The 23,133-nt window shown below is 41.8% G+C and overlaps 1 protein-coding gene across 4 annotated transcripts in view; it reads left to right on the top strand.

Annotated features, from left to right (window-relative positions):
* ranbp10 (RAN binding protein 10) overlaps positions 1-20,988 on the top strand; it is a 28,519-nt gene extending 7,531 nt beyond the window's left edge. For 2 of the 4 annotated variants that reach the window (XM_027004003.3, XM_081716795.1), the window contains 12 exons: positions 2,396-2,563; positions 2,718-2,740; positions 3,081-3,265; positions 5,773-5,885; positions 8,360-8,468; positions 13,333-13,481; positions 15,013-15,205; positions 15,478-15,617; positions 16,512-16,657; positions 16,986-17,097; positions 17,194-17,335; positions 17,594-20,988. In XM_027004003.3, coding sequence (XP_026859804.3) covers positions 2,396-2,563; positions 2,718-2,740; positions 3,081-3,265; positions 5,773-5,885; positions 8,360-8,468; positions 13,333-13,481; positions 15,013-15,205; positions 15,478-15,617; positions 16,512-16,657; positions 16,986-17,097; positions 17,194-17,324 — 1,469 coding nt within the window. In that variant the 3' untranslated portion in view covers positions 17,325-17,335; positions 17,594-20,988. Of the gene's footprint in view, positions 1-2,395; positions 2,564-2,717; positions 2,741-3,080; positions 3,266-5,772; positions 5,886-8,359; positions 8,469-13,332; positions 13,482-15,012; positions 15,206-15,477; positions 15,618-16,511; positions 16,658-16,985; positions 17,098-17,193; positions 17,373-17,593 lie in introns of all 4 variants that reach the window. The other 2 variants (XM_081716794.1, XM_081716793.1) reach the window with 2 other exon arrangements.
* Positions 20,989-23,133: the final 2,145 nt, after the last annotated feature.

Here is a 23,133-nt window from a genome sequence, read left to right as displayed (position 1 = left end):
TTCTGTAATATTAATAATATATTTTTCTTTAGTCATTAGCTCTGTTTGCTGTATTGATATTAGTTCTGTATTGCAAACATTGATTGCAATCACTGCTTCAAATATCTCATGTCCATAAGCAGTGTAACCATGTGTATGATACTTACAGTTGTTGACATGAACAATAGCTTTGAATCTTGTCATTAAATTGCTGTTGTAATCATGGTAGCAAAAGCATTTACAAACTATTAAGATGTGAGGTCATTCGTATTGGAGTATGTTGAGGTGAACATGTCTTTACAAATCCCTGTTTGAGACTTTAAGTCTGTGTATACTGCACTTGCTCACATGCAAATGCAGGTTGTTAACTTGAAAGTTTAGAATTTGTTTGTGGCTTGGCACCATTTGCACACCCTGGAGCTCCAGGGAGCTGTCTCTCTGGCCTACACCTAACCCAGACCAGACACTGCAGCATTCTCTGACCTTGTTCTACAAAGTGCCCTCTCACGTGGAGCGTCAGGACTGCTAAGTGCATGCCTGGACATGCCTTAGGGAAGACCATTAGAAGCTAAAATGGCCTGAAACTCCTCCTGCTTTATCCCACAATGCTTCACCAGACCGCTCTATGAAAGTCCACTTTACATTATGTGTTGAATTCCCAAACAAGACCTCAGTAAAGGGGCATGGCTTAGGGGAAGGGAGAAAACCCTCCTCTTTGGCTATTTGGAGTTTCTTTTACGCATATGACATATCCTTATCCATGTGCCAGTCCAACGGAATGCTTGTACTGTAGAAGTAGCATGTTTCGGGCTTATTAGATTCCTTAGATCAGCCTGATTGAATTGTATTAAATACAGTAGTGGATTTTTGTATTTACTGGTGGTGAGCCTATAGGAAAGTAAATGTAGCAATTGGTTTACAATATTCGAAACCTATGTAAACCTTCAGGTGGAATGACCGGAATTTTGTTAAGTATGAATTTACTAATGAGATGAAGCTGTTTGGATGATAATGATGATGATGATGATGATCCTGTACAAACTAGGGGAAGATGAAGAGAGCAAGAGCTGGATAAGGGTGGAGGAATGTGAGAATGTGTGTGTGTGAGAGAATGAGGGGGTGAAAAGGAGAGAAAGAAACAAAACAGGCTAGTTGCAGTTTTTGGCCCACTGGGTTCCCTTATATGGGCATTCCAGGCCAATCACGACATGCCCCGTGTCCTCTGTCGAAGCAGGTGGCCCAGCCAGCGACTCTGCCTCTGGGGTCTTCCATGGTGCCCGAGGCTTTTGAAATGCTCTGGAGCCACCCAGCTAGTGCTGTGTGCACCTGCTGGCTACGGCCCAAGAGTCCAGTTAGCTTTCCGTTTTCTGGGGCTGCTGCTCTTTCATTCAGGGTGTTGGGAGTATGATGGAAGTTCAAGTGTACTCGTGTGGGCTTGGCTTTTTTGTCTGTTGCTGCTTGAGGCAACGTTCCAGTCTTTAACTAGGCTTGTCCAATACTTTCATGTTCAGTTCTCGCTGGTTTTAGTAATTGTGTGTGTGTGTGTGTGTATGTGTGTGTGTGAGAGAGTGAGAGAGAGAGAATGTGCGTGAGAGAGAGAGTGTGTGCGTGCGTGCGTGAGAGTGGGTTTGTGTGCGTGAGTCTGTGTGCGTGCGTGAGTGCGCGCGAGAGCAGGAGAATGTGCGGGAGAGTGCGTGCGTGGGAGAGATTGCGTGCGTAGGAGAGAGTGCGTGCGTGGGAGTGTGTGAGAGAGTGAGTGTGTGTGCATGAGAGAGAGTGTGTGTGTGTGTGAGAGAGAGAGAGAGAGAGAGAGTGCGCAGGCCGTATGGCCACTAGTATTGAAAGATGGCACTGAAAGTTTGACTTTACACTGCTTTGGAGGAGAGATGATATGTGAGTGTGTGTCTGTGTGTGTATGTAGATAAGGACACAATTATCTTAGGGCCCTGTTGACCCCTCTATCTATGATCCTTTGGTGTACTGCCAATTTCATTAGTGCGTAAGGAACACTGAACATGTCTTTAGCAGCAGTATTCTCGCCAGGGCTGCTCTGCAGATTAATCTAATACCTCGCACCTCACATGCCACCTACATTCCCTCTCTGCTTTACTTTTCTCCTTTTCTCCATGTCTTGTATCTTTTATTTTAAAGTGGTAGAACGCCTGGGTGCTTACTCCACACTGTTCACACTGTGCCATATGTGACACCTAGGGCCGATATGTGCAGGCCCCATGGGGATTCACAGTGACTCACTGAGGTCCAGGCAGATCTGCTGCAGTCTTACGCCCTCTACTGGATGGATAAGATGTTGCATGTTTGTTGGGCAGCTAAGGTTCTGTGTCTGGAGTCGCTGAGCTTGTCCAGGAGCAGCTTAATACGAGCTCTTGTTGTTGCTATTATTTTTGTCCTCTCTCAGGCTGGGACAAACACTCCTATGGTTACCATGGCGACGACGGACACTCCTTCTGCTCCTCAGGGACAGGCCAACCATACGGCCCGACCTTCACAACGGGTGATGTGATTGGCTGCTGCGTGAACCTCATCAACAACACATGTTTCTACACCAAGAACGGACATAGTTTAGGTAATACAGTAAACATCTGACCTGTTCTGTTAGTACTTTGAAAAATGTCTGCTTTTAGTGTTGTGTTTGTCCTGTTAAACCTGTTTTCCAAAACCAGCTGAACTCCAAAAAGCTTTGTCTAAGTTGATGTTTATCTGTCTCTTTTCTGTTCCAGGTGTGGCATTCACAGACCTTCCTGTAAGTGAACCATTGACTCACATCTTGTCGTTCTTTTGGAAAGCTTGTGTTGCCTTTCCAGGTTAAGAGGGTGGTAAATTGCTTGCCTGAGCCCTCTGCTTGTAGTGTATGATTAAAGCATCCTGTGTCTCATTTGATGCTTTGCCAGTGTAGGTCATTTAGATGAATACCCTGCACAATAACAGATTGGAACAGGAACCACAAGGGTACCACCAGTATCTATATTCTCTCTCTTCCGTCTGTCTGTCTGTCTGTCTGTCTGTCTGTCTCGCTCTCTCTCTCTCTCTCTCTCTCTCTCTCTCTCTCTCTCTCTCTCCGTCTCATCCTTTCCCATCCCCAGCCTAACTTGTATCCCACAGTAGGACTGCAGACTCCTGGTGAGATTGTGGATGCTAACTTTGGCCAGCAGCCATTTGTGTTTGACATAGAGGACTACATGAGTGAGTGGAGGGCGAAGATTCATGGCATGATCGCTCGCTTCCCCATCGGAGAGAGGCTCGGAGAGTGGCAGACAGTGCTGCAGAAGTGAGCAGCCATTTTCACAATGCTACAATATAAACACTCTACCCTATATAATCGTCCGTTCACGTTGGGGGAATATAAACACTCTACCATATAAAATCCTCCGTTCACATTAGGGGAATATAAACACTCTACCATATAAAATCCTCCGTTCACATTAGGGGAATATAAACACTCTACCATATAAAATCCTCTATTCAGATTAGGGGAATATAAACACTCTACCGTATAAAATCCTCCGTTCACATTAGGGGAATATAAACACTCTACCGTATAAAATCCTCCGTTCACATTAGGGGAATATAAACACTCTACCGTATAAAATCCTCCGTTCACATTAGGGGAATATAAACACTCTACCGTATAAAATCCTTCGTTCACATTAGGGGAATATAAACACTCTACCGTATAAAATCCTCCGTTCACATTAGGGGAATATAAACACTCTACCGTATAAAATCCTCCGTTCAGATTAGGGGAATATAAACACTCTACCATATAAAATCCTCCGTTCACATTAGGGGAATATAAACACTCTACCGTATAAAATCCTCCATTCAGATTAGGGGAATATAAACACTCTACCGTATAAAATCCTCCGTTCACATTAGGGGAATATAAACACTCTACCGTATAAAATCCTCCGTTCACATTAGGGGAATATAAACACTCTACCGTATAAAATCCTTCGTTCACATTAGGGGAATATAAACACTCTACCGTATAAAATCCTCCGTTCACATTAGGGGAATATAAACACTCTACCGTATAAAATCCTCCGTTCACATTAGGGGAATATAAACACTCTACCGTATAAAATCCTCCGTTCACATTAGGGGAATATAAACACTCTACCGTATAAAATCCTCCGTTCACATTAGGGGAATATAAACACTCTACCGTATAAAATCCTCCGTTCACATTAGGGGAATATAAACACTCTACCGTATAAAATCCTCCGTTCACATTAGGGGAATATAAACACTCTACCGTATAAAATCCTCCGTTCACATTAGGGGAATATAAACACTCTACCGTATAAAATCCTCCGTTCACATTAGGGGAATATAAACACTCTACCGTATAAAATCCTCCGTTCACATTAGGGGAATATAAACACTCTACCGTATAAAATCCTCCGTTCACATTAGGGGAATATAAACACTCTACCGTATAAAATCCTCCGTTCACATTAGGGGAATATAAACACTCTACCGTATAAAATCCTCCGTTCACATTAGGGGAATATAAACACTCTACCGTATAAAATCCTCCGTTCACATTAGGGGAATATAAACACTCTACCGTATAAAATCCTCCGTTCACATTAGGGGAATATAAACACTCTACCGTATAAAATCCTCCGTTCACATTAGGGGAATATAAACACTCTACCGTATAAAATCCTCCGTTCACATTAGGGGAATATAAACACTCTACCGTATAAAATCCTCCGTTCACATTAGGGGAATATAAACACTCTACCGTATAAAATCCTCCGTTCACATTAGGGGAATATAAACACTCTACCGTATAAAATCCTCCGTTCAGATTAGGGGAATATAAACACTCTACCATATAAAATCCTCTGTTCAGATTAGGCACAGGATAGTTACTGGTTTTAATGATATACTGCAGTATAAAACTAAACCAAAAATATAGTTTGATTGCTCCTCTGAGTGGTTGCCATATTTCTATAATTTTGTTTATTTATATTTAAAGATTTATGCTTACAATGACACTGTCAATTGTAGCCCCAGTGACACAAAGTGACTACACAGTACTGAAATAGATTTAGAGGTTCCAGATTATGTTAGGATCCAGATTTCAGAGAAAAGAAAAGAAGGGACTATGGCAGTATATCTCATAAATATCACAACGAGAGGCAGAGGGACACACCTGGTACAAAACAAGTTGTCTTAAAGGACACAGAGTGAGAGCGCACATGAAGTCTAAATGATCATACAAATTCCTTAAAATATTTCCCCTACTGATGCCAAGATCTGCAGAATTGAAGTTGTCTGTAATGAATCTCAAAGGTTTTTCTCCTAGGAGATCTATATCAGACATGCAAAAAGATGGAAATATTGCCAACTTTTTCAATAAAAAGTTGTTGTGTGAAAGACTTTTTAATACCCTTGGTGAAATTAATTCAATATATATTAGTGCCTATTAAACATTTTAAGTATATTTGAACAATACTACGATAATACCAAAAACTGATAATTGGTAAGTGCTAGCAATCAAAGTTTACAACAATGTAACTACTCACTCGACTTAACCCTATTTGCGGTCACCGTAGTATTTCACAGACTATTACCCTAGAGCTTGGTATTTCTTTATTGAAGCTAGCACAAATTATTTCTAGAATCAATGGGGTTTGTGTCTTGGCACTCTGTAAACAGTTAAACCACCTTTGTAAACAGTTCATTTATTAGAAACTTGCAACCTAAGAAGTTGCAGTTTTAGCGTCAGGGCATAAACAGCATGGTGTACGATTCTCTCTTCAGCATGGTGTCCAGCTACCTGGTGCATCATGGGTACTGTGCCACAGCCATGGCTTTTGCTCGAGCCACAGAAACCATGATCCAGGAGGACCAGACGTCCATAAAGAACAGACAGAGTGAGGAATTGCGTACACACACATGCACACACGGTCATCATCCATTCATCAGCTCTGTTATCTTTTCCCACAGTCGGGTGCTTGAAATATCAGTGATGAGCCAATAAATTGTGTTAGAGTTCATGTTTGTCTGATCTGCCCGATTGTTAAGGCTGAGTTGTACTTTTGCTGCATATGTGCGCAGATAGCACGTGAATCTGACTAGAGCACATACGCTGCCTGGTCAAAAAAAAAAAAAGGTCTCGCACTCTAATATTTCGTTGGACCGCCTTTAGCTTTGATTATGGCACGCATTTGCTGTGGCATTGTTTCCACAAGCTTCTGCAATGGCAACATTTATTTCTGTCCAGAGTTGCATTAATTTTTCCCAAGATATTGTATTGATGATGGGAGATTTGGACCACTGCTCAAAGTCTTCTCCAGCACATCCCAAAGATTCTCAATGGGGTTCAGGTCTGGACTCCGTGGTGGCCAATCCATGTGTGAAAAGGATGTCTCATGCTCCCTGAACCACTCTTTCACAATTTGAGTCAGATGAATCCTGGCATCGTCATCTTGGAATATGCCCGTGCCACCAGGGAAGAAACAAATCCAGTGATGGAATAACCTGGTCGTTTAGTATATTCAGGTAGTCAGCTGACCTCATTCTTTGGGCACATAACGTTGCTGAACCTAGACCTGACCAACTACAGCAACCCCAGATCATTGCACTGCCCCCAAAGGCTTGTATGGTATGCACTAGGCATGATGGGTACATCACTTCAGCTGCCTCTCTTCTTACCCTGATGCGCCCTTCACTCTGTAACAGGGTAAATCTGGACTCATCAGACCACATGATCTCCTTCCATGGCTCCAGAGTCCAATCTTTATTCTCCTTAGCAAATTGAAGCTGTTTTTGCCAGTTAGCCTCACTGACAAGTGGTTTTCTTAAAGCTACACAGCTGTTTAGTCCCAATCCCTTGAGTTCCTTTCGCATTGTGTGTGTGGAAATGCTCTTACTTTCACTATTAAACATATCCCTGAGTTCTACTGTTGTTTTTCTACAATTTGATTTCAACACACGTTTAAGTGATCGCCGATCACGATCATTCAAGATTTTTTTCTGACCACATTCCTTCCTCGAAAATGATGTTTCCCCACTGATCTTCCACTTTTTAATAATGCATTGGACAGTTCTTAACCCGATTTTAGTAGTTTCAGCAATCTCCTTAGATGTTTTCTCTGCTTGATGCATGCCAATAATTTGACCCTCCTGAAACAAGTTAACATCTTTTCCATGACCACAGGATGTGTCTTTCGACATGGTTGTTTAACCAATGAGAAGCTACTCACTGCATCAGTTAGGGTTAAATAATATGTTGCCAGCTGAAACATAATCACCCATGCAGTATTTATTTCACCCATGCAATGGGAGGCTCTTACCTATTTGCTTTGTTAAATTCAGGTGGTGACCTTTTTTTTTTGGCCAGGCAGTGTATACACATTTACTAACACTTTCGTCCTAGCATTATTCTCTGAAACTGCAGTGTAAAGTCATACCCATGGAAAATCCACCACATATGGCTGCCCACAGTACTGAACAGATATACTCAGTACTGAGGAAGAACTGTTGTGTTTATAGCTACTGACTCCTAACACCAGTAACATGTCAAGTATAAACCTGGCTTTAATCTGAACTATGAACCAAACTTTAAAAATGCAGTTTCTAGATCATTCGGTTCTGGAAAGAAAACAGAAAATCTGATCCTAGATCAGTCCTCATTTTCTAAAAGACTTTCAGTTCAAACACCATAAAACACAAAATGCAGTCACTGCAGTGTTATTCACCAATTAGACTAGAGTCTTGTTTGATGTTCACAGTAGCATTAGGCTTGTTCTAAATTTACATGCTGTCTGTTGCCAATATAAACATATTTACAAATGCAACTTATGTGTGTGCAAAGTTTAGTAGAAGTTTGCCTTTAGTTTACTGTAGACATGATGACCCTGGATCACAGTCGCAGTGCACAAACCCCATCACTCTCAACATCCTTAAACATCGTTTCAATATTATCTGTCCCATGTCTACAGAGAGAAGACGGATGGGTGTGTAATCACACAAATACTGTTGAAGTGATTTGCCAAGTTTGCCAGTGAATAGATTGCCTGTCTTTGCATGGATCTATAGGGGAGATATTTGATTTCTGTTTGTTTGTTTGTTTGTTTGCTTTATTCTCTGTTAACCACAGAAACACTTTTGACAGATTGTACTATTATTGTTGTTACTACTGTTTATTGTAGTATTATTGTACTACTATTTTAACATTGGCATTATTTCAGTAATTTCTCCAGGCATTCTGACTGAGTTTTTCTGACGGTGCTAGGTATGGGGCTATTTTACATTGGCTTTAAGACTGCTTTTGGCCCAGACCTGGCAACCTTTATCCACAGCAAGCATGTGTTTTACTCCTGTGTCTGTGTGTGTGTCTGTGCAGGAATACAGAAGCTGGTCTTGGCAGGTCGTGTTGGAGAGGCCATCGATGCCACACAGCAGCTGTACCCTGGGCTCTTAGAACGCAACCCCAATTTACTCTTCATGTTGAAGTGAGTGGCTTCACACACACAAGCTCACACACCAGCATGCCTGGCAGGAGAATTAACTAAACTGAGACGGTCTCCTCTTTCCTCTCCTGATTCAGCTCTGCTTGACAGCATAGTGCAAAGGCCACAGCTTCTTTAGTGTCTGCTGCACAGAGTTCCATTACAGTGGCATAATGGAAGCGCACCATGCCAATGGAATAGACCCTTCATTATAAGTCACGTAATGGTAACGTGCTGGAACTGAAAGTACACAAACTGGGGCTCTCATGCCTTTCTCCCCTCCAAATATTATGATAACTGCTGTATTTTATGGTCACTTCTCATCTGTTATTTTTAAGTAGCCAATCAGATGTGGAAATACTAGTAGCAGTACTGACTTGATGATATATAGCGAAGAACTCACTAGCAACGTAGAAGCAGTTTACACAGCCCATTTTAACAGCCAGCTGAACTATTCCAGTTAGTGTCTTTTTAAATTCTTTTTCTGTTATTCCTGATGTTAGTTGCATATCTTGCTTTTATTGTTTGTTAAAACTAACACTTTATCACTTTAATTAGCCTCGAACACTGGCACAGAGCTTTTAAAAGTTCCTGAGGCATTTAATTCTATTAGTAAGATACATGGTCATATTGGTCCAGTAGGAAAAACAACAGCAGGCCATTTGGCTGCCAGGATTTTTAACTATAAACATCTGCTGTTTTTGTTTTATGCTTCTGTGAAATGGGCAGCACTGCTTTAGGATGTGTTGTTCCTGATTTGATTAGTCAGGCCTGCTGGGCAAATTGTCAGCAGGTACTAGGTCAGCCATACCTAGAACAGTCGTGTGGTGCCCCCGCCTCCTGTTTCATCTTAGCCGGTATACTTTAGGGACTGTGTTACTTAGGAATCCAGCTGGACTTAAGAAACCAGCTGTGATCGATAATGTTAACATAATGCAATAAAAATAAGTAAACGCTGTACTCATGAGAATATGCCTGTCTTACCCTTCCAGTGGGTATCTTTTCCCTCACACTATGGAATTCTACCAGTGACATGGGAATTTGAGGGTACAGCACAGAATTTCCTACTGTTCTATTATTGTCCTCTTCTGGACTGAGATTGACCTGGTCGTTCCTAGGATCTGTTGGAGCCCCTCCTCCAGCTCAGGGGCCCCAGGCTGAAGCGTCTGTATCACCACTGCGACAGCATTGGTGTTAACACTGGTGTTTTCCTCTCTCTCTTTCTTTTTTCAGTCCCTGGTATTTTTCCAACTTTTCATATTCCTTCCTTTGGATTTTTTTCCCTGTCAATTGGGACTGTTACTGCCACTGCTTTCCCCTACATCTTGTGCACTGTCACATTGTCTGGTTGGTTCTCCACTACTTGGTTCTCCATCTATCTGGACGTCCCACAGGATCTTAGCCTTGTTTTTCTCTGCCACTCTCTGTGGTTCCTCCCATTTGGACTTTGGAGTGTCCAGCTCATGTGCCTTGTATATTTTCCTGTATATGGTAGACTTCGTTTTCTATGTTTTTCTTGCCAGTGTTTTGCATCCTACTTACTGGGTGCTGGATTGTCTCAGAAGCTCTTTTGACCAGCTGAAATCTTGTTTTCCTTTGGTGTGGTACATCCCTGCTTCAATCAACCTAGTGCTTAGTACTTGATCTTGTGCTGCCATGATTAGTAACTATATGCTGTCCTTCAGTACTGCCTTTTCCAGCCATTGGTAGGGTTGTCTTATGTTGGGTATCTCTGCTATCTGTCCTTGTACATTCCTTGGAGAGCTTATGCTGCCATGGTACCTCTTCTGCTTCCATGGTGACTGCATCCCCTATCTGACTGAGACACTCCCTCATCAGCTCATCCTTGGTGGTTGTTTTGTTTGCATAAGTCACGGATGTTTTATGTTTTACTCTGAACAGTGAATCTTATACTTTATAGGCCCCTTCTTCCCTCTTTCTGGTTGGCATATAGCCTCTGGCTTTTGGAGCCATGCATTGTCAGGAGTTTTCTGGTCTTCGGCCACTTCCAGTTCTTCTCTAGTGTCACTATTTATTTCCAACGACGAGCTCCAGGCTTCTGTCACCAAATCTAAAGACATCATTTGCTTCTGTTTTTTTAACGATGACCCTTTGTATACTTTTACTAGGCTTTTTTTCTGAGTTAAATCATTCCTGGACACAGTGTAACCAGGTGAATGTATCTGTAAGTGGTTTTAATGCCTTGTACACCACTGTTCTAGATGAACCCCCCTTAGAACCAGGGTTATACTGCTGGCAAGCCCTTCTTCATGGTTAAATGGTTAAAGAAAAGCCATAGACAAGCTGAGTATAGGTGGAATAAATAGAAATTCATTATCTTTACTTAAAAGAACTGCTAATTGTTTTTAATGTACATGTTGGATATGCAAGAGGAGCTTATTTAAAAAACTTTATTGCTGCTAAGAGGCATAATTCTATATTTTTGTTTTCCACCATTGATTGGCTCATAAATAGTGCCTCCTTCACCAATCCAGCTTCCAACATTTAAATAATTTTTGTAAACCAGATTAGGGATTTAAGAGCTAGTGGTGTTTTACTGCCTAAACATTCAAGTGTTTTTCCTCTTTCTAGTAATACAGTTCTTTTTACTGCACACTGATGCTATTGAGATTTTGATTTTAATTCTTTTGGACATTAGCACAGTCTTTGATACCATTGACCATGGTATTGGAAAGATGGGCTGGGATGCACTAAAATAGTTTTATTTCTATTTATCAAATAGGACATTTTATAGTGTCTTAATGATGGGATGTCTGCCTCTATGTCTCTTACTAGTGCGGTGCCTCAAGGTTCCATCATGGGTATATGCTACCTTTTAGGTAATAATATTCAAAGTTTAGGTAATAATATTCAAAATATTCATGTTTCTTTTCATTTTTTTGCTAATGACATGTATATCTTTATGTAAAACACAATGACATTGATAGATTGGTCAAGCTTACCAAGATCAAAATATTCTCAGATTGAATGGAGGAAAAAAAACCTCCTACTTTTGGGTTTGGAGGTGGCTCAGTAAGTCCATGTCCCTTTAGTGTCTCTGGGTACAGCTTGAAGTTATTCCATGTCCAGAAGGTGGCCAATGGTAGTTCTGCTCCTGAATCTGTACCCACTCATATTGATGATCTGGTTGAGAGGATTCAGGCCTGTACTACGGGAGCTGGTTTTTATCAGCTGGTTCTGCTAGTCAGCTATGCATAGCTGTTAGTTTATTTAACCAGTAAGAATGGATCATTTTAGAGCCTGGGGCTGCTCAGTTTGACAGGATTGTGACTCGCTGTTGGACATCCACTATGGTAATGCTGAATGAATCCTGCTCTGGGAGATTGAGATACTCGCTGATTAGATAAATGGGCACCGATGTTACATGATGCTTCATTCTCCCATTTGCTTTTCCAGTACTGTTCTGTTTCTGCTCTAGTTGGATCCACTGTCATGGTTCTGTTGTACTGAGAATGAGAATATACATTGAATGGTTTGTTTTTATATATGGCCTTCAAATTAACAGCTCAGGAAGGGGTAGGTGTGTGTCCTTGAAAAGAAAAGATGAGTGTAGTGAGGTGAAGCTCCTTAGAATTAACTAATTAATTCATTAGAATTAACAAAATTAGAGGTTGGAAAATGCTGGAATATATTCTGTTTAAGCTCGTGTGTGGATTGAATTAAGCAATGAAGTAGCATGACTGAGTGAAAGATGCTCAGATAAAATGTATTTCATTTATCCTATCGAAACTCTTCACATTCACCATTTGACTCTATGCATGTAGACCTGAATGATTGACTGACTCTAAAAGTTGAAACTTCCTGGATCAGTTATGTAACATGTGAGGTTAAAGGCTTTCCACATTTATATAATGGACTGGACCGAAATACCAGATGGTTTCACCCCTGGGGGCTACACAGTGTTCAACTAGCATTTTGCTTTTTGTGTGTGTTTTGTTTAGTTTTTTTTTCTTTTTCTTGGGGCGGGGGGGTTGTCTGGTTTTGACTGACAGCTAAACTCCCTTTCACCCACGTCTGTTGCCTCAGTGTTTACTGCAACCATCCTGACCACAACTCTGTGTTTTCAACTGTTTGAAAAATAGAGATTTCACTATGGAAGAGAGCATGTTGCATCAGACTTGTGCTGTGGCACTTGCTAGGTGGTTTCACCTTTGTTGCAGATATCAGGTATCGCACCTAATTTGCCAGGAATCATTGTCATGAATGTATGCCGTATGGGCCAGAGTGTAGAGCTGACCGCAGAGTAGACACTATATACAACTACAAGTGTAATGGATAGCTGGGATTCTATACCTTCATCTTGTTGCTCAGGTGATGGTGTTGCTTGATTTAACTATAACCTGTCTCAAACTGCATTTCCCACATGCTGGGATGGCAGTTGGGCCTCATTTGCTATGCACCTCTTCAGCCACTCTTGTTGATTTAGCTGCTTAACTGGGCTTATTCATCCATGGTGATTATAAAACGCAGTACTGAATAAACCCTGAGCACACTGCATAAAAGGTTGTTTTTCTGCCTGCCTAGAATTAAAATGAAGTCGGTGTGCAATGAAACTAAGCAACCTGAATGTTTTTGCCATTTCACCTGTTTGGCAGACTAAAGGTTATTGATGTCTGCACTGTTATAGACAGTGGGAGTGATTTTCCTCTAGCATTACAGTATCATTCAGTGACTGAGAGAAATGGCTGTCAGGCAGTTTAAAGGGGTGTGCAGCTATATGTCAGTTAGGTGGTATAATGGATTGCCGAAAAGTGGATGGTCGTTTTAATGGCTTGCTTCAATGGCTTAGTTAATGTCTCTCACAGACACACACAGTTGTATATGTCAGTAAACATTCTCTCCACAGGTGTCGGCAGTTTGTGGAGATGGTGAATGGTACGGACAGCGAGGTACGATGCTTTAGCGTCCGCTCCCCCAAACTCCAGGACAGTTACCCCGGATCCCCCAGCCAAAGCCCCCGGCATGGGCTTCCCAACCCCCACCTCCACAGCACAGGTGACACACACACACACACACACACACACACACACACACACACACACACGTGTGCGCTCACATTCACACAAACTGGACACTGTGTTCCAAATTATTGTGCAAGTAACATATCAGTAGGATCTAAGTCATATTTTTTCCCAAGGAAATCAGTTATTTTTTCAAAGACTAATGTCTTTTTAGATAACTGGAATTAATCTCAGGCTTGTTAATTAATTTGGCAGGTAATCTTAATGAAAGGGAAACCTACTTAAAAGATTGTTCTACTTTATTAAGAACGTCACAGTTCTCATGCAGTTTGGGGAGAAGGAAAGAGCTTACAGTAGAGATAGAGCTTGAAATAGCGCAGTGCCTTGCAAATGTTATGAAAACATTTGTTATATCATGAAATCTGCAAAGAGATCACTGAACTATGAAAAGAACAGTGAGTGATTCAGAGCACAGATGAATATGGTCAGATGAAGACTTATTAAGGAAAGTTTCTGTCAAATAGATTACAGGCTCCTCCAGAGGCTAGAGTTCAGTTACCCCTAACCGAAGCTCACATAGAGAAGCGTTTGCAGTGGGCTCTGAAATGCACAAATACACAATTTTCAGTCATTTTCAGACTGATGAATGCTATGATGCATTTGCTGGTGCAGACAGCTGCAGTCCTGGACGGTTGGTGACTGGCCACCGTGTTCTGTTAAGATGTAAACAAGGAGGTGTCTGATTTGGGCTATAACATTGGGAATTTTATATCCCTATATGGGCCCTAAGGATACAAAAATTACCTCTGAAAAATGGGTAGACTTCCTAACCAACCATTTTCTGCAATGGTATAAGAAGAATCGTGCCTTTCCAAAAGAAAGTAATTAAATTAGACGCTCGGTGGACGTGAGAGTTGTTGGTCATGTCAAACAAGGGCTCAAATATTAATATGCAACTTGGTCTGTAAATTTGTTTTTGCTTTTTTTAATTGTGCATCTTTTGAAACACACATGCAGCTTATACATCAGGTTTCTGTTTTTTGTTTTATTATGTTTATTAGGATCAATTGAAGGTTTTCAAACTGCATTCCATGTCACTTATTTGGGATGTATTTTGTATTCTTTCAAAATATCCTTAAAGTTCTTGTCATTATCAGTACCTATGAGTAATAAAATCCTCATTATAATTGTTGAGGTAAGAAACACCCTTAAATGCACCGACTCTTTAGAAAAACCAAACAAGTGGCATGTGCACAGTAATTTGGAACACAGTGTAATATGTGCTGTGCACTTGTCTTGCATCTAGCAGTAAAATTAACTATATATGCATGAATAACTTTGTGCAGATCTTCATGGCATGTGCCCAGTTTAGCTGACCCTTGAACAGATCTTCATGGCATGGCCCCAGTTTAGTTTTCTCTCGTACAGAGCTCCATAGCATGCGCACTGTTTAGCCGACTCTTGTGCAGATCTTCATAGCACGTGCCAGGTTTAGCTGACTCGTGCCTGTCGAGTTGAGGAGTGCGCTGGGACCCTGTCTGACTGTGTGTGTCCATTGTGGCTAGGGGCAGACAGTCCCGCATGCAGTAATGGAGTCACCCCTTCTAACAAACCCAAGAGCCACAGTAAATATCCCGGAGCTGGCTCCGCCTCCTCCTCCCCTTCATCCTCTCCCTCCTCGGTCAACTACTCCGAGTCCAACTCCACTGACTCCACCAAGTCCCAGCCCCACAATGCCACTAGCAACCAGGAAACTAGGTATGTGGGTGTGAGTGTGGCTGTGTGTGAGTGTGGCTGGTGTGAGCACGCATAAATGTGCTTCAGTAAAGGCTTGTCCAATATGTATGTGATGGAGAGCGCACACTATAAACCTCTAGATGCACGTCTGTGTTCATACAATTTTTTTTGGTGTGCAGTCCGGATTGTGTATTTGTGTTTCACCGTATAAGCGCCAGTGAGTTTTTTCCTTTGTTCTTTCTCTGCCTGTGCCTGTGTACGATGGGTATGTGTGTGCGCGCGCGTGCACACAGTGACAGTGAGATGGAGATTGAGGCGGAGCACTACACTAACGGCGTGGCAGAGAACTCGTCCACCCGCGTCATGAACGGCACCTACAAACACCAAGAGATGCTGCAAGGGGACGAAAACAGTGTGGGCAACGGAGTAGCAGGTACACACACGCACACAACAAACACTAATTACTCACTAATTAATTTGCTACAGTAATTCATTTCAGAGTAATCTGTGAAAAGCTCCATAATAATTCCAGCTAGTATTGGCGCACGTCTTTTGCTTCATCCAGCCCTCTGTCTGTCCTCTGGATGAGATGGCCAGGTCCCCCACTATTATCTGACTCCCCCTGAGTGCTACTAAACTAAGATCTTTCATTTAATGTTTGTTTCCAAGGTTACTGAGAAACAGAGCAGTCTGTTAAAGTGGCTGGGAGTTTGGAGCTTTCCAAGCATCCTTGCTGCTGTCTGTTTTCAAGCCGACATGGTGCCACTGTGTTTGGATTGGAGGGAAAAAGCTGAACCTTTGGGGTGCTGAACATAGCAGTTAGAAAACACAGGTTACACCAGTACTTCAGCCTGCTACTGCAATCCCCAAATCAAAAAGATAAAGTATAATCCAGTCAAAAACCCAGAGCCAGTGTCTAAACCAAGTGATCAGAGAAAAAGAACGCTTTACTGCTGCGTTTGCCACACTAAGCCCTTCCTCTATTCTCAGCTGTTCTTCTTCGTCTGTCAAGGCTAATGAGTTTATCTTGCTGCATCTGTAGCTGTTAAAATTCAGGATGAAGGCTTTTTTTTTTTTTTTTTGCTGATTAAACATTGGACTGTTTGTTTTTCATATTTGAGTGCCTGTTGTTGTATGTATTGAAGTGCAGGGTGCTATGTTGTCCTGTGGGCTTGACTTGCAGAGGAGGTCTGGCCTTATTTAAAATGCACCACCCCCCACGGACTTTAGAGCACGTTTTGTGACCGCGTGTAGTGTGGAGACGTTTTCCGCATGAACAAAGTCTGAAAGGGACAACCATCCCTGTCCCGTGTGCTGCTTCCGCCAGAGGACGGCTGTGTGTCACGGCAACTGTGCGGGGGTAACCAGGCTGCCACGGAGCGCATGATCCAGTTCGGTCGCGAACTCCAGGCCCTCAGTGAGCAGCTCTCGCGGCAATATGGCAAGAACAACACACACAAGAAAATGCTGCAGGTATGGCAAAAAGACAAGGGATGAAACTCGGACTCCGTGTGCTGAGAAATGCTTGTGCGGGGTCATGTGTAGCACTTTTCACAAAATACTGTGAAAGTCTCTGTAGGTTATAAAAGTGTGTGACGCTTTGGTCCACTGACATGAATATTATAGCTTAGACTTGTGACCAGTTTGCTGTGATGATGTCATCCTGTGTGTCTGACGAGACTTAGTTATGACTTTTGCTATGATGTGTTTCTGTGGACAGAGTCAGTTAGCTGGGTTACACACGGGTTAGGTGTTTTTAGTGTTCTCTGCTGTGTGTGTGTGTGTGTGTGTGTGTGTGTAGGATGCGTTCAGTCTCCTAGCATATTCGGACCCATGGAACTGCCCAGTTGGCCAACAGCTGGACCCCACACAGAGAGAGGCTGTCTGCTCTGCCCTCAACAGTGCCATCTTGGGTAGCCTTCTGTCCAGGCATCTAACACACACCCACCCACCCCTACCTCTGTAGTGTCTATACTTATTGCGAGCCCTCTTCTCTGGCTGTCCTGCAGAGTCTCAGAACCTTCCCAAGCAGCCTCCACTCATGCTGGCTCTGGGCCAGGCCACCGAGTGTGTGCAGCTCATGGCACGGGTGCGATCCGGCTCCTGCTCCTTCGCCACAGTAGACAACTTTTTGCACTAGCCCCAGTCCAGGTGAGGGAATCCAGGCACCTATACCCCCCCCCCACAGGTGTGTGTGTGCGTGTGTATTCCTCCTCATACAAATTCAGAAGCACTTTAATTGCACAGCTGATATATAAACACTCATCTAGATTCAGTAACTTTGGATAGCTTGACTGCTGCCGACTAATAGTGTTTATAATCATTTCCAATTAGACACTTTTGCAAATACTGCTGAACTGAATAACGTATACAGCTGAACTGTGATCGCCTGTGTGCATGTCTCCTCAGGTGATGTTCAGGACGGTTAAGAAGAGGGCTTTCCCGACAGTTGCCATAAGGAACATGCTCTGTTGAATTAGTGTGCTGCTTGCCGCTTGCCATGGGCAGTCCAGATGAGGAATGACTAGAAACATGAGAAGAGAGGCTTCTTTTTAATTTAGTATTATCAAATACAGATTGTGTGACACTATTTAAAAATAATTAATTATTATTCCGTTTATCTAGTCGTTTTTGTTTTAGTTTCTTTTTTTTGTCGGTTTGTTGTGGTCCTCTTGAAAAGAACCAGATTTCCCTCTTTTTTGGTTTTATGGGTGGATGCAGTGCACAGTATTCTAAACACACACCATTTCACAGTATACAGAGTACAAAACCCTTCCTGAAACCATAAGAAGTAGCACGTCTCCCTTATCCAGAACTCAGGTATTTTCCGATACGTGTCATTTTAGCTTGGGAACACGGCTGGATGAGGTATTGACTTTACTTAGGTATACACTAAGCCCTCACTCTTATAACTGAAATTCTATTGGTTACTGTACCACCAAGTTATGGTTTGTAGGCTTTAGGCAGACCTTCATCCTGTTGTGGTGGGGGAGTTTTGATATCCCCTTTCCAACAGTTTATACATTATATTTTCTTCCTCCCTCGGATTGGAATAAAAGTAAGTGTTCCCGCACATCTCCCGTTGGAGCTGCCGTTAGTAGCTCAGCTCAGGTGCCAGCACCAGTCGTATTGAATGCGAACCACACGGCAGTGCAGCCCTGGCTTCTGGGTCAAACTCGCTGAGTCTGTTTCGTACTGGACAGACAAAAGGCTTACCAAAAGCTACAAAAGGCTTCTATTTGAATGGCAATCTTTATAGGGTATCATGCAGACATTATGAAACTCCCAGGTTTATTTGTTTGTTTGTTTGTTTGTTGGCTTTTTTTTGGGGGGGGGGTTGTTTTCGTTTTTTTATATTTAATTTGGGGGGGATTTTAGGTATATCAAAATTTAACTTGTGGGTGTCAGATGGTGTGTGGTTATACTGAATAAAAAGCATTCATTTTTGTGTCAAAGGAAAGCGAGGTTAATAATTTGATTCATTTTGACTGCGCCGTTGGGGCTTGGAAACTGACTTTTTGCACATGTTTGTGTCCACCGTGATGACATTTATGGTAGGGTTTACCCCTTAAAGAGTGGACAGAACGGAGACAACTTCTGTTGATTCTGCATTTGTAGTTGCTGGACTGATTAACACACTGTTGGAGATGCTGCTCAGCGGGTGATGTCCATGCTTCCGTTCTATTCCGTCTTTTCCCTCGCATGCTCCTACTGTTTTTCCTCTACTTTTCTTCTGCTCTCCTGTGCCCCAACCTTTTCCTCCCTCTTTTTCTATACAGCCCATCCCCCCCCCCTCTCTCTCTGATCACCTGTCCATGACGTTTCGCCACCGTAAGCTCGGACTCCACACACAACACTGACATGTTCCTGCAGTCCATTTCTTCTTCCTTTTTCCTTTTCAAGTTTCTCTTTGGTGTCCTCTTGGTTTGTTTTTGGAAGAAATCTCTCACATCTGTCTTTTTTTTTTTTTTTTTTTTTTTTTTTTTTTCAAAATTCCAGCATTTTACTCAAAGCGTTCTGCACATTTCAGTGTCAACAGTTTTTAATATGCGTGTTCTTGTAAATACAGAAATAGGTTCTGTAGTTTATCCAGAGGGAGGTGGCTACGTTTTCACTGGCTCTTTCTAATGCTGCAGGGTAGATTCTCCAGCAGTCATGCTTTTCTTTCCTCTCCGAGACCTGATAAAGATCAGGATACACATAGATGGGCGCTACATACCTTCCCAGCAGCAGAATGTTGGAATGTTGTGTGTAGTCTTAATCTTTAAATGATTAATTCATGGAAGTGCATTAGATACGTATATTGGCTGTATGTCAGTGAATATGTGCAGCATGCCGTCCGAGTCCGAGCTTTGCAGATGACCTCACGCCCCCTCTCGGGCATACTAACACGAGTTACTGAAGCAAGTACAGCTAGATCATTAGCTAGTTCTCAAGCTTATAGGTAAATAATAAGTTAATAAGTAAATATATTTTATACTCAAGGCTTCCAGTGCATATTTTACAATATGAATACTTCGCTGGCAGTTGTACAAAGCCTCTGGATGCAGATCAGTGCCCTGTGGAAGCCACAGGACGTTTTTATCCTCCAAAACACAATCTTTTTAAAAGCACAGTGAAATGCGCAGAAAACATTTTTGAGAAAGGTGTTGGAATTTTCCCTCCGAGCCTGGATTTCACCCGGTCAAGCAATGGGTGACACTCCGCTGTGTCAATGAATGTAGCTTAGCCATTTACTTCACTGCTGGCCATGTTGAGATTGTTGCATCCCTCTTCTTGCACCCGTGTTGAATGTGTTGCGTTGTCTTTTCAGGTAGACCACATTCACATTGTTGAACAAGCCTGTTTGTCGCAGCAGTAAATGGTGCCTGTAAAAGCTGTAGAGAAGCCAGGTGTTTCTGACCAGTTCAACCAGTTCACCAAGCTGACCAGTATGACCAGGGTATTTGGAGGAAATGGCCCAGACATTGCACATATACTCCTCAGAGTCTAAAATATACCCATATTTCACCTTTGTAACCAATGGCAGCTTAAAGCCAAAAAAACCCCCCAACAACTTAGTTTAAAGAAAAAGGAAAACAAAGGGTAAACCCACTTATGTTCACCCGTTTATGTTCACTTGACATGCTACATTTAAATGATTTACTTATAGATGAATCGAAGATATGAAGTGGTGTTCCCCTGCTGCATGCAGACATGTAACTCTTAACAGAGTCAAACTTGTTTGATATTCTCACATAACGCCAGCTATTTCATAAAGCTCATACTTCACCTGATCTGTATCTATTGGAGCTTTTGTTTTGCGATTGGTTTTAATGGTAAAAATATCTTTGGGAACTCTGTAGGATAACCACCCAAGCTGTATATTGCCATGTTAAAACAATCCATTGTGAAACTAAATCGTAAACAGGACTGACGGTAAACAATGAGTGGAAGAGATTGGATGAAATCCTCCCAGGACAAAATGTCTCCCTTTGTTTGTCCTTGCGGAGCTGTTTGTGGTTCGGATGACAAAGAAACTCAAGAAATGGAGCTAGGCTCATTACAGCAAGCTGTGCACAATTTACTTCTGTTCTGATTTAAATTTTATTTGAGTTTTGATTTTAGCCACCATTGTGAAATGATTTACCCTCCGCATGAACCTTTTAAAAAAAAAAAATTGAAAAAAAAAAAGAAAAAAAGGAAAACATTAATTGAAAACAAAAAAAACATACCTATGTACTGGAAACATGTTAAAGAAATATTGTACTCATTTAATTTTGACAGAATTATTTTTATTAAAATACACATCCATGAGCATAGGGTGTCTGCCTCTTGTATTATTTTGTATTGTTTCTTTACATGATACTATAGACCAAAAACTTCAAAAACCTTTTTTAGATGCATTTGTCTAGTAATGTAAGGTCTGTGTTCTCATGTATGTCTTCTCTCTGTCAGGCTTATTTGATTATAGGAGTGGAACTCTGAAAATGGAGTTAACTGTTCATTGCTATGCAGTTATGGGTGCAGTGGTTCTTTCTGAGGACTTGTCCATCTGAAATGCCATTAAAAAAAAAAAGAAAAACACAAATTTAACACTCATGAATGTGAACATGCATATATCCACAGGACTAACTGGATTTACCATAAACTGACAACCTTACCAACAGAGTGCTCGAGCGTTAACCTTCCTACGTGTTTGTTCTACTGCCTTGGGACCATAATGTGCAGTGTTTGTCAGGTTCTTGGTGTCTGTCTGCACAGGCTGGCTTGCCTTCATACCTTTAGGCATGCTGGTAGATCCACGTAATTCTTGCCCTGCATCAGGCTGTGCTGGAGCAACGGCCACCCGGGAGGAGGTGCCGCTGAAAGGAAGCTGGCTCAGAGACGCTGAGGGGGTGTCGTTTATATACTGATGCCGCTTCCTTGCGTTTCTCTTTCACTGGAGGGACTAAAACTACAAAAGCAAACATAGACTGTGAAGCACAAATGTGACCATCATGATTGTGTAATGGTTGTGTTTGTGTATAATTCTGTAATGTGCATTATTTTAGCAAATGGGTGCTGTACAGACATACAGTTATGTGCAAAATAATAGCAGTCTAACATCATTCATGTGTTTACTGATTTTGGCAGAAAAGATAATACAACATGGGGGAAAAAATTCATGACTAGGTGTAGCGGAGTAACGGGCAACCAACAGAATCAAGTCATGACATGCACGCTGCTAATTGGGTGTAATTGACTAATTTAATGAATGGGGTGTGTTCAAATTAATAGCAGTGTGGAGTTTAAGTAGTGAGGTCATTCATTCTCTGAAGAAACAGGTGCCAATTGTGGCCTGAAACACGTGATGGGGAAAAGAAATACTACCATCGTCGTAGATCATAGAATAACAAGAATGGCAAGGAAGCGTTCAATGACCAGCTCCAAGGAAATCAAAGAAGATCTTCAGTTACCCTTGAGTACTGCAACAATCAGAAGATGCCTACATGAAGCCAAACTATTTGCAAGAAGTCCCCGTAAAGTACCATTGCTGAAAAAAGACGTGTTGAAAAGGTTACAGTTTGCCAAAGAACACACTGACTGGCCTAAAGAGAAGTGGTGCAACATTCTATGGACAGATGAGAGCAAGATTGTTCTTATTGGGTCTAAAGGCCACTGACAGTTTGTGAAATGACCCATAAACACTGAATTCAAGCCACAGTACACTGTGAAGACTGTAAAACATGGAGGTGCAAGCATAATGGTTTGGGTATGTTTCTCATACTTTGGAGTCGGAAACATTTATTGCATACCAGGCACCATGGACCAGTTTGAATATATCAGAATACTGGAAGAGGTCATGTTGCCTTATGCTGAACAGCAGAACAACGACCCCAAACACACCGGCAAGTGGGCAGTATCCTGGTTCCAAACCAACAAGATTGATGTTATGAAGTGGCCAGCCCAATCCCCAGACCTCACGCCGATTGAGAATTTGTGGAGTGACATCAAAAATACTGTTTTTTTATGCAAAACCGAAGAATGCAGAAGAACTGTGGAATGTACTCCAGTCCGCTTGGGCTGGAATATCTCTTCGCAGGTGTCAGATGTTAGTTGACTCCATGCCACACAGATGTAAAGCAGTTATCAGAAATAAAGGTTATACAACTAAATATTAGTTCAGTGATCAACAGAAAAGCTAAATCTGTAAACAACTTTCAGTTTATACTGTAAATATTTGTTTGTAAATGAAAATGAAGACACTGCTATTTTTTAACAGCCCATTTATTCTTTTTTTTCCTTCATTTTAAGTTTAAAAATTGATATTTCGTTCATGTTTTCATTTGGAATTGAATGTGCAGTGCTCCCAGTGCCTTTGTGTATATGGAAATAAATGCTATTATGAGGACTGAGCTTTTTCTCAGTTGTTTTAAACACACTGCTTTTATTTTGCACTTAAATGTATAGCTCATTTTGAGAATGCT

This window comes from Electrophorus electricus, chromosome 6, assembly GCF_041902795.1.
Source record: "Electrophorus electricus isolate QZ-2024a chromosome 6, ASM4190279v1, whole genome shotgun sequence".
Lineage (NCBI taxonomy): Eukaryota > Metazoa > Chordata > Actinopteri > Gymnotiformes > Gymnotidae > Electrophorus > Electrophorus electricus.
This window is presented reverse-complemented; position numbering and strand designations above follow the sequence as displayed.